Source organism: Falco rusticolus, chromosome 4 (genome assembly GCF_015220075.1).
Source record: "Falco rusticolus isolate bFalRus1 chromosome 4, bFalRus1.pri, whole genome shotgun sequence".
NCBI classification, from domain to species: Eukaryota; Metazoa; Chordata; class Aves; order Falconiformes; family Falconidae; genus Falco; species Falco rusticolus.
Window position 1 is genome coordinate 69,534,702 of NC_051190.1, and position 12,211 is coordinate 69,546,912.

The window sequence follows — 12,211 nt, forward strand, 5'->3', positions numbered from 1 at the left end:
AAATAAAACCAGTTGAGCAGTATTACTACCATTCTTGCCAGAGCAAACTATAACTAGAAAATGTTTCCTTTCAAGACAGCTGAAAACCCTTTTCTCTTGTGCAGTTGCCATACTCATGCTAAATGTGAGAATAAGTTAGTACCAGGGAAGAGAAGAATTTATTAGTAAAGAAACACAATCTAAAGCCACACTAGTTGGAGAAGAAAGGAGGAATGCCTCAAGCTCAGTCTTGCAAGGTGCTGGGCGCATTAGCTTCTGATTCATCAAAACACCTCCAATTTTGCTAGTTCGGTTGAAATCAGTGTTGTTATTCATGGTTTAGTGAAGTGTAGTGAAGCATATGCCTACATGCTTTATGGATTTTTACTAAGGGGTGTAGAACATGGTTGGTTCAAGCTCTTGAAAGTGCAGGGTTTCACCATGATTCTTACTAAGAGGAATCATTGTGTGTTAAGCTGTTATTATTCTAACATCAATGGGCATACAAGCAAGTGGGAAGAAATGTGAGCAAAACCCTTCAGCTGAATTTTAGAGGGTTAATAAAATACCTTGTAGAATGCTTTATTTGCTTAAAATTGATTTTGCGTATCATACAGCATGAAGGTTAAACCTTACCAGTTAAACCCATAATATACTAATGTTTATACAAATTTCCAGTAAGAAGTTAATTGTTTACCATAGGAGTTTGCAAACTTGGTGCAAATGAAACCAGATTGCAAGGTGGGGAAGAAATTGTACCCAGTAATTGGAAACAAGCTGAGTTCTTGCTGTAAGCACTGCAATTTTCTTTTAATAATTGTTGCAGAGTTGTTATCCATCAAAGCTGTTAATGTCACTGTAAATTATTATATTTATGTGGTAACCTTACCATAACTGCTTTTGTTTTGAGAAGGTGGGAGAGAGCTCATAAAGCGTCAAGACTGATTTTTCAGTCATGTTGGAACTTCTGAATAACTGCCAAGTACTCAGCTCCTGTAGGAATTTGAGTGCCTTGGCTGGTGTCTGAATCAGGAGCATTGCTCATCTGGATATTAAAAAAAAAAAGGTTGCTTTTTTGTGGTTTGGTTTTTTGGGTTTTTTTGGTTTTTTTGTTGGAAGGCTTTTTTATTTTTAGGGCTTTTTAAAGACTTACATTTCAGCCATACCCTAATGGCTTTTTTGTGAGTATATCCTCTGCTGCAATCACTTAGAGACCAAGGTAGTACTTCCACGTAATAGATCATTTGAGGAACTAAAGGGAGAAGAGATTAATAGTCAAACTGTGTTTTATATATAGTTGCAAAATATGTTAAGTGTTAAAATAGTGGATGAACACTAATAAATATATTGCTGTACTTCACATTTTTTTAGTTTCTAAACTTCTTCTAAAAATTTAACCATCACCTTCTGGTTAAAGCAATTGAAATATTTCATAGTAAAAAGGTTGATAATGTGTCATTCAGAACAGATCCATACATTTCTTTGTAAGCATCAGTATTTCTCTGTAGGCCCTTAATCAGAACTATGAAACAAATATACTACATATTCATTGTGGAAATGTCACAGCCCCTATTTATAAACTTCTTTCTTGGAAGAAAGTTTAGCTTTGTTTCAGTGAAGTCAGTCGATTTTTTTTTTTTTAATTGTTATTATTATCTCTGGGTTTTGCTCCTCAGCTGAATTTGTGTTTCAGTTGAAGAGCTGTGCATGGGACAGCAGAGAACAGGTACTTTCTTTGCCTGCCTGCTTCCCTCCGATGCTTTGCTAAACCAGGACATAAATGTTACGCTAGTCAATTTACAGGGATGTTACCCACAAGGGATAAAGTGCATCCCACAGTAGTCTAAATGCCTTGGCCTCAACATCCACGTTTATTGCTGTTAAGGGCGGTAAATCTGGTGTTGAGGGCAGCTTAAGGGCATTCTGTGGCAGAGACTGGTCAGGCTTATCTACCATTGATGTGCTTGGAACAAGCAGGGCAACCCAGGGGGACAGGGCGGAGCTGGGAACAGAATCACTGTTTCACCCTTTCCCATTTCTGTGCTCCTAGCATTTTATGGCCAGATTGAAAGGAAAAACAATCAAGGCTAGGTCTGGCATGTTTTTCATTTTTGATAGGCTGCAGTGTGTGTTATCAGAGATAATTTCACAGCCTCTGTCTTACTGAGAACTGGCAGTCTGTCTGTTGGGATATACCTGCTGCAGTTGTGGAAGCATACCCATTACTGGGCATAGGGAGGAGAAAGCCTAGCTGATCTCATTTTGGACTGTCTTCTGAAGAACATATTTTAATATAGGTGATAAATTTTGTCAAGAGCTGAGAACTGATTTTTGTACTCATTTGTAGTCTTCCGCTATGATCAAATCACACCAGTTTTGGAATGTAGCTTTTCTGCTGTCAAAGTTAATGAAGCATTGTTTGTCAGGGGCATGTTTTACAAAACCATAAATGCAGTGTATTTTATATTGGTGTAGTGTGTGCAGGTTTTTAACTTTTATCGGCTGTATGAATTATTAATTGTTTTATGATTGGCAGGGGATGATTGTTTTTGTCTGTCTTGCATGCCAGTAATCTCTTGCTCTGTCTGTTTTCTGGGTCTTCACCATCTTTTCCAATATTTTTTTTTTAAATTCTTACAGCCTATCAAGATCTTAAATAGCTGTATTTATTTAAAGATTTAGAAATACTTATCTTTGTGTGTATCTTCCCTCCATTAAATGTGCCAGTGGAAACCTGGCTTGATTTTTACTATGAGTGGAGGAAAAAAAATAGAAATCACATGAGCAGAGTGTTTCTGCAGCATCATTCCTCTAATTTCAGATGTACAGCGTGAAAGCAGCTGCAGTCAGCTGACAGCTTGTGGTCATGGTCAGATATATGTGGGGAAGGGGTGTGCTGTTTTAAACGCATAATAAAGCTGTTGTTTCGTCACCAGGAAGCAGGGATGGTAGCAGCCCAGGGGAAATGAGACAGTAATGTTGCTGTAGTGGAAGGGAAGTCTTGTTGCATAGAGCCAGAGCTCTCTGCAGGCAACTGTAGGGATGCACCAAGGCAAAATGGCACAAATGTATATTGCTTTCTGTAAGGGTAGAGGATAAATGTGAGCAGCAGAGAAAAGCCTGAGATGGACGTGCTCACAAGGAGGGTAAAGTTATTTTTTTTTATGCTCTACTGCCCTTTACCTCTGTTGGTACCTTCCAGTGAAATCAGTGTAGTTGTATTTTTAGCTTTCTGTATTCAACATCAATATGACAAGATAATTCAGTCTTTACATCTGTAAGCAGCTTTTACTGTGTTTTCCCATTTTCTGCCAGCTGCAGTTTACAAAGGATGTCACAGCACTGGTAAGAAATGTACAGTAGCCATTTCTCTGTTTTTGTAAGGCATGTTTTTCTTAATGATTTGTGAGAAGCAAGAATATGAAACAGCAAGTTTCTTGGAAATGAGCTAGTCTGAGCTGAATTTTCTTCATAATGCTACTCTCCTAATTTGTGGTTTGTGCCTGTGTTATTTGGTCGGTTTTCTATCAGCGTGCTTTAATATTTTGCACTTCACTAATGCTTGGTATAATGTTGCAGCAGTATTGTAAATGCCTCGCCCTCCTCTGTACTTTGCTCTATATTATTTTTATGGCTGCTTTTGGGCTTTTATAACCTGTCTAGTGTTAAGACAGGGCACATTGATATTCTGGAATTGAGCATGTTATGATTTGGACAGGAAACACTGTGATACGATACCACGCCTAAGTGTGTAAAAGCCCTGAGAAATTGCTTTAATCTTCTGTTGCATTGGCAGGCTCTGTTTTGGCTCTTCAGTTCATTATGTTTAAACTGAACAAAGTCATGCTGAAGTTTTTCAATAATAGGATATTTTATAAGTATGCTGTATGCTTCTCATTGATTTATTATTTTGAATGTTCTGTTTATTTCACAATGACAAACGCTGCTTTTCTAAAAGGCTACAAAAACATATTAAGTAATATAACCATTTTTTCTCAGGAGTCAGGCTCTTAAACATAAAGGTGCAAATCAATGCACTAGGGAAATTAATGTGAGATTTTATTTCCTGTTTTAATAGTGTGTGGACTGTGTGAATTTTCATACTGTTTGTACCTTGAAGTTAAGAATGTTAAATATTACTAATATTTTTTCATTAAGATTTGTGTACCATGTACTGGCTGTCTCCTGTAAAATGTAAGATGACTTACGGGTTGTTGGCTCTCAACATCAAGAAACATGTTATTGCTTCAATTAATTCATTTTATGTTTAGGAATGGTAGCTTTTATGTAGAAGATGTCTTAGAGGAGTATGTGTATGTCTGTCTGGGTGTACTTTTCATATGTACTACATTAAGTCAACAGAGTTCTTTTACACCCTAAGTGAATAGGGAATTTTCTAGTGCTAGCTGAATTTGTTACGCAGCATTTTAACCTGTCAGTTGCTGAGAAATTGGTTTCCAGCAATTTGAAGCTTTAATGGGAAGAATGTGTGAAGCATCATGATAGAAAGCAAAATTAAGGGGGAGAAAAATACTGTGTTTTGCGCTCATGGATTTTGGGAAACCTGTCTCAGAGCTCTACCTGCAGTATTTCCTAGATGTGGTGATCAGTTTAGTTTTTTAATTGTTGAGGGAGCGAATGTATGTAATGATTTTGCTTGTTCTGTTTCTGCTTGCTAAGGGGATGGAATGCTGTTTTTATCTTTTAAACTAACATTCAATATCACAGATAGTGTAGATTTTGTACTTGTGTTCCCTCTTTTGAAGCGTGATCATGCAGATGCTACATGGTGAACTTTTCTGTCTCCCTCACTACTGAATACTCACTTAATCTTCTCTCCACAGGCCTATTCCCAAGACGCCTACCTGAAAGGCAATGAAGCCTACAGTGGTAATGCCCACAACATACCCGAACCACCGCCAATATGTTATCCACGCCTGACATCCACAGCTTCTGTTACGGCACAAGCTAGTGACAAGCTATCTTCTGATTTCTCGCTGGGGAAGCAGCAAGTCAGTAGACCAGTACGGGCACTGACACAGCCAGAGAGGGCCTACAGAATGGAAATACAAGTGCCTCCATCACCAACAGACATTGCAAAATCAAATACAGCTGTGTGTGTTTGCAATGAAACTGTAAGGACTGTTATTGTGCCTTCTGAGAAGGCTGTAGATTTGCCATCTTGTAGAAATAATCATGCTGGTCCATCACACAGGACAGAGGAAGTAAGATATGGCTTAAAAGATCAAACCAGTCTAAAAGCACGGACCACGTCACCACCATCTTCAGTGTCCACTGCCATTGTACTTCCCCAGACTCCAATTACGAGGCCAGTTGATCCAAGTGGAACACTAAGTAAAGCTTCAAATTATGTAGTATGTCCAGAAGGAATCCCAAGCACTAGACCTCCTGCTCAAGCCACAGACTCGCCCACTGTCTCTACTAACCATTATAGTTCTCCAACCTCCCACCAGCATATAGACTGGAAGACCTATAAAACCTACAAAGAGTACATTGATAATAGGCGCATGCACATGTATGGCTCCCGAACAATACAGGAAAGGTTAGATAGTTTAAGAGCAGCTTCTCAAAATACAACTGATTATAATCAAGTGGTGCCAAATCGCACTGCTTCACAGGTACGGCGCAGGAGCACCTCTCACGACAGGGTTCCACAGTCTGTTCAGATCCGGCAGAGAAGTGTATCCCAGGAGAGACTTGAAGATCCTGTACTGATGAAAGAGTGGCCACGAAGTGCTTCACAAGATACTCTGACTTCACCCTCAGTTAATGCGAGGAATCATAGGGCTCGGTCATGGGATTATCTCAGCAAACAGGGTGAAGTGCTAGAAAATTTTCATTCTGAGAATCTGATTGCAGATACCAATGGAGATAGGAGAAAGACTTACAAATGGACAGGGTTTACAGAACAAGATGATCGGCGAGGTATTTATGAGAGATCTAGACAGCATGCATTTCATATGTCCCTTCGAGGTCAAAATTTTTCTATGACTCAGAGTGCTTATATTTCAGACAACAGGAGAACTGGTAGCAGAGCTTCTCTGCCTGGTTCTCATTTTCAGAAAGTTCCACCAGATATAAAAATGTTACAGCCTTCTCGAGATTTGCAAACTCCTGGGGGGGTTCCAAAACCTACAACTGTTTCACAAGAGAGATTGTCTCTCACACCAGCTAGAAGTTCTAAAAGTAGCTGTTTGAAGAACTCTGCTCCCTATGCAGCAAAACCATCGTTTCCCCTTAATCAGGGCCTGGATGCTATTGCCAGCAAAGACCAAAGAACAGTAAATCACTTGCATCAGAGTGGTCTGTTAAACCAACAGTCAAGGATCCGAGCAGAAGGTGCCCCAGATCACAAAACAGAGACTAGCAAAACCATCCAACCCTCCTCTCTGTCTCCAGCTTCCGCCAAACTTGTTCAGCCAACAAGTGACAGTTCAACTACCTCTGACAATGTAGATGGTTCCATCAGACAAAAGATTCATGATTTCGAAAGGGAAGATGGCCATGAGCCTGAAATTCTGCAAACAGATATTCAGGAAAATGACAAAGACACAGTGGTCATGCGGGACAAATCACCTTCTGGCCACCAAACTCCACAGCCTTTGCGGCATCAGTCCTACATCCTTGCTGTAAATGACCAAGAGGCAGCCTCGGACACTACCTGTTGGTTGCCTAATGATGCTCGGAGAGAAGTGCACATAAAAAGAATAGAAGAAAGGAAAGCATCAGGTTCCAGCCCACCTGGTGACTCCTTGGCTTCTATTCCATTTATTGGTGAGTTAAACTGTTCCAATGTACATCAGATGCTTTTCTCTGTTAAAGATGATGGAGTGCACCATGCTAGGTAGCTGATTGCTGTTTCTATAAACCCTGAGGTTGAGAGGCACGGGGACTCTTTTCTCATCTAGAGTAATACTAGGTTGGTAAAACTAGAAATACTGTTCAGTGGAGGAAAAAATGTTCCGTTTTGTTTGGAGTCCTGAAGGATCTGTGTTTAAAAAAAAAAAAAAAAAATGTACAGTGATTTCATATTTTTCTAGAATTTTCCTTAATGCTCTGGAGAAGTTACATTATATAACTGCATCTGGTTATCACTCCACATAATGCTCTGATGTTAAGTATATGGGCAACTAATGTTTGCAGCACCTTTCAGTTAGTTTTACTTCTCTAGTATAAAATGTATTTGGAATCCAGAAAAGAGAATACAGATGCAAATCTGTATAAGGGTGATTTGTGGACAGAAGTTTGTCAGCTGAATAGGTGAGATGAAAGCTTTCTGAGACGGATATGGGATAGAGGAAAACTGTTTCAGGTGAAAGGGTAGCAGCAGAATGAAGTGAATTTGCAAGTAAAGATGCTAATGTGGATATGAATTAAAAGGTTTGTGGAAGCAGGAGGAGGCAAAAAGATGTGCCTATGGGCTGTCACACAAACAGGGTTGGAATTACAGGGATTTTATAGGAAGGGGGCTGGACTTTTGAGATAATGTGGAAGAAAAGAGGAAGGAACTCATGAAAAGATTGTAAGTAGCAGAAAAGCCCCCCAACTAAAATCCTGTTTTGAATATGTAAGGAATTGGAGTCATCTGCTGAAGAGAGTTTCAGTGGCAGAGCATTTCTGTTCTACTCAAGTAGTCAATGCCTGTGTTGTCTTTGCCCCACTGTTGTTGAGTTGAATTTTCTTTTGTTGCAGCTGTTTAATCCTTTGGGGTCTAAGTGTCTGTGTACCATTTTCCCATCTGGGTTGATTTATACCCAACTATATGTTCTTGAATTTAGTATAAGGAGTATTTAGAAAATACTGAATTTTGATTCTCAAACTCATCTATGTGAAAAACAATTCTTAATACTCTTCAGTTTCTTTACACATTAGGTTAAGGGAATTAGATACCTTGTTAAATTCATTATCACAATTGTCTTCTATTGTCGATCTGCAACGGTGATTTCCCCCCCCCTCCTAGAATTATAATATCTGCTATTAGTTTAAAGTAAATGACCAAAAATAGTGAAGAAAGTTTGTGTGCATTGAAGAATGGAAATCATAGAAAAGGTAAAGTAATTTTGGTTTTTTGACATAATTTTGTTAAGACATAACAAAAATGCTTTCTGAGCTAGCAGATGGTTTTTATATTGGGTTTTCCTTTTGCAGTGGTAGTTGTGTAGATTTTTTTTTTTATTATTATTATTACTGGATGCATCAGTATCCAGTGTAATTTTGGATTCTTCTTTAGATCCTGTTGATCTTTCCTCAAGGATTAGTACAAGTTTCTGAGGCATGCAACCGGTCCTTGTGCATGTGTTTTTAATACTACGCTTAAAATCAATGTTGGGCACTTGATTTATGTGTGGTATTTGTACTCACTTGGGAGTGCTTGCTGGGAGTTTACTAATCCTGTATAATTTAAGTGTCGTGTAAAAGTCAGATCAAGATTGTCAACGTCAAGCCCAGCGTCTTCTATATCTTGATTTTGACAAAGATTTGCCATGAGCTCTTACTGATGTGCCTTGCTTCCAGGTTTTAGGGAAATGTTTTGATTAAAGTTCAAAAAAGCCTTTAAACATGGCAATTGTGCTACGTTCTGGTAGCAGCTGAGCAGTTAAGACAAAACAAGTTGTAACTCTCCATTGCAGCTTCTGGGCATAACACCACATGGGATTGTGTGAATTCTTACGAGCTCCTTAGCCTCTTGGACTGAATTCTCTTGAATACTCCAGAAATATTAAAAAGTGGGGCTGCTAGTGCGTGTGCTGCCCAGTACTTGTGGCGAGTTGTTAGCAAAAAATTCTTGTGCTGGTACAGGTGCTGTGGAAAATTTCCACTACCATCTCAGCACCTTGAAGATGGAATAACCCTCTCTGAATAGGAAAAGCATCAAATGTCATTAAAAGTGGGCATCTCCTGAAATTAGAATTAATATGCACGATTCTAACTTTGCTCGTTCCTCTATCATGTCTTAATTACAGCTTCACTTGTTAAAAGCCTTACTTAAAGGCTTTTCAGTAAAACCCTAGGTCTACTTTGAAACTGAGTTTTAGGCTGTTGAACTCTTCTGAAGGAAAAGGGCTTGGATTTTTCTGTTTTGTGTTTGGGTTTGAATGTCCATCCATGCCCCATCCCCATATCTGTTCCCACCACCACCACCACTACCCCCCCATGACTGAGAGGACGTTACTTTATTTAAAGACATACCTTGGTGTTGGCAACCTCACTGCTTCCTTTATGTTTACATCAACATAATCGTTTCAGTATTGGGTTTTATTAGATGTGGTTCAGTTCATAAATGCACTTACTGAAGTTATTTGTGCAGTAGAGCTTTGGAGTAGTGTAAAAAATAAATTTGAGGGGAAGAAATATCTTCCAAGGTTACATATTATTGCCATTTTAAATACTTCATGGTGTGTTTATTTTTGTTACCACTTTATACTCATTAAAAGTAGTAGATAACGGCCAGACCGTATTTCAGTAGAAATTAAGCCAGGAACAGTTGGCTTCTGCAGCAGTATTTTGTGACTAACCTGCTCCTGAGAATGTACATAATCAGGATGATTTTAGCTCTGTAAGTAGCATGGAGCCCTGCACCCCAAACACAAATCCAAGCAGAGCTGCCATGGAGCTTGTTTATGGCAAGGTTTATGGCAGGCTTGTTCATGGCATTCTTGCAGGGGTTATGGTGGGTTGCTGAAGAACTGCATTTTACCAGTAGTACTTTCACAAAAGGCTGTTCTGAAGCAGGGAGATGAAAATTTGGTTTGCATTTGCTAATATAAATGAGAGATCTGTTGAGAGCAAACCTAGTACGTAAATGTAGTATCTTTTATAGGAGAAATTGATTTATTTGAAAAAGTGAGGCAAGATAGTAGTGCTCAGGCTCTTCTTCAGGTAAGCAGATATTCTTGGGGGAATGAGGAAGCTGCCAGTTTTACAGAAAAATGTACCTTGCTGCTGCAGCATTCAGTACTTGAGCTACTAAATGCAGGGTATTGTGGTTAGCTTGTAAAGCTGCTGTTTCTGTTTCAGGTCCAAAGAAGGGCTTAGTTCTTGAATTGCTCTCTACTGTTTCAAACTGTACTAGTTAGTCTAATGAAAGGTTACTCTTTTTACCCAGGAATGGTCTCACCTCTTCTCTAGACTAGTAGATGTGCCATTATCTCTATGATGGTATTAGCAACTGTGGTGTTTAATGCATGTTTTTTCAGATTTGTAATCTGTACACTATTTCTCTGTTTAGAGAAGGGCAAATGATAAATTTCTGATGTACTGGGTAATTTTGGATGTGTTAACCTGCACTGGGATGGAAATTAGAATGCTACTTAACATTTTTTAACTGTGAAGTAAAGGTGAGTTCAGATTATAGTTCTTCTAATAGATTTCTTAGACACAGGTGTCTAGTATGCATGTCAGAGATTGGCAGCTATCTTGAAACTATTTTTTTCTTTCTTACACCATTTATTGTAGAGTCAAAAACAATTAAAAAAAAAGGGTAATTGAGTTGAATGAATTACCCATATGAGTGAAATGCAGAAACTGTTTTGATATAGTGCTTCGGCCATTACTACTGGGTGAATGCTATTTCCAACTTCACAGTGGGTTATGACATGAAAATTAATTTTAAATGGATATATTTTAAAATACTTAGACTTGAAGATGATGATGTTTATTTAGGCTAAACTTTTTTTGCAAATCAAACAAATTTATGGTCATCCTACTACAAGCTTTTCTTTTAGGCATGAATTAGCATCAGATAAATATGAAGACTTTTCCTCAGAGGTGTGATCCCATTTTTTAAAATATCTATCTAGTACATCCTTACCCTAGAAAAAATTTAGGTCAGTTCATTCCACTATTAATTTGTGAATAAATGAGAGAAAATTAGCCAGATAAAAATATTTGACCAGACTTTGATAACACCAAAGTGTTGTAAAAATTAGGTGAGTGTCCTCTCTCTGGCTGAAACTGATACATAAGGAAAGGTATAAGAACAGGACAAGAATATGTGATATTTAATGTTGGTACTTTCTATTCTCCTACCCTTTACAGTTTACAGTAGCACCGAGCCAAATGTGATTTTAAGTGCTCCATAAATTTCTACATTGTCTTCTGTACTGTAATACAATTTTGTTATCTAATAGCCTGTATTGATTTAATTGAAGGGTTGCCAGGAGTTTCACAGCTGTAACTACATGGTATTTACTCCCTTTTTGTGTGTGTGGCTTTTTTAAAACCTGTCTCCTACTGACTGAATTTCTGATATAAATGTGGTAAGAGTGACAAGCAGACTGCTAATCTTGATTATTCCCCCTTTCCACGCCACTGATGGTTTTATCTCTCTATTGCTTCTACCCTTACTAGAGGCAAACCAACCATGGTCATTGCTGTGCTCGTAATCAGACAGACTGCTTTTCACCTGGCTGTAAGAGCCGATCCTCATAGTTTTCAAAACTATGTTACTCATAGTAATAAAGATTACTCTTTATGTTCTAGTTTTTTGGTTGGTTTTTTTTTTTTTTTTTTTTTTTTTTTTTTACAAACTTCTGTCATAGTAAAATTATTGGGGTACTCATTGATTAACAGATAGGATAAATTTAGCTGGCTTCATATGAATTCTGTTCAACCATCTTTTTAATTCTTTTTTTTGTTGTTAGCAAACACTTTATTTTTTTAATTAACTAAGGAATTAGGAGGTGAAACATTCTAATACACTCAGCAGTAGTTAAAACTTTTCAGACATCTTTATTGTACAAGTGATGACATTCTTCTGATGCTGGAAGTAGAGGTTTATCTTATCGGTGTGTACCTTTTTTCAGTGAAGTAGATGCCATACCTTTCCTCTCCTTCCCTTACATCTTTAGGCTTCTCACTGTAGGCTGCTTAGACTCTGGTACAGGAGACATTAATGTGGACATACACATACTGAATGCAGTTATATTCTTGAAACTAGAAAATAAATTGATATGCTTGCACAACACACTGTGAAAAGGGTTAGGATGGTAGGAATAGGGAAAGGTTAGGGAAACAACCAGAAATATTCTCATATGCAGTGAAGAAATAATTGAAAGATTATACCCATCATTCTGTTTTCTCCTTGTGGTAAGAGATAAGCATCAGGCAGAAACAAATTCAAAACTTCAAATTTCAGCAGGGGAGATCGTGGCTTATCAGCCCAGAATGGGTGGACACCTTAAGGGCAAATGGTGGCTGAATACAGATGGTT

The 12,211-nt window shown here is 38.2% G+C and overlaps 1 protein-coding gene across 7 annotated transcripts in view; it reads left to right on the forward strand.

Annotated features, from left to right (window-relative positions):
- The window catches only part of ARHGAP21 (Rho GTPase activating protein 21), a 118,944-nt gene that overhangs the window by 84,992 nt on the left and 21,741 nt on the right, over positions 1-12,211 (forward strand). For 6 of the 7 annotated variants that reach the window (XM_037384894.1, XM_037384896.1, XM_037384895.1 and 3 more), the window contains one exon: positions 4,824-6,774. In XM_037384894.1, the coding sequence (XP_037240791.1) occupies positions 4,824-6,774 (1,951 nt within the window). Of the gene's footprint in view, positions 1-3,294; positions 3,325-4,823; positions 6,775-12,211 lie in introns of all 7 variants that reach the window. The other variant, XM_037384899.1, reaches the window with a different exon arrangement.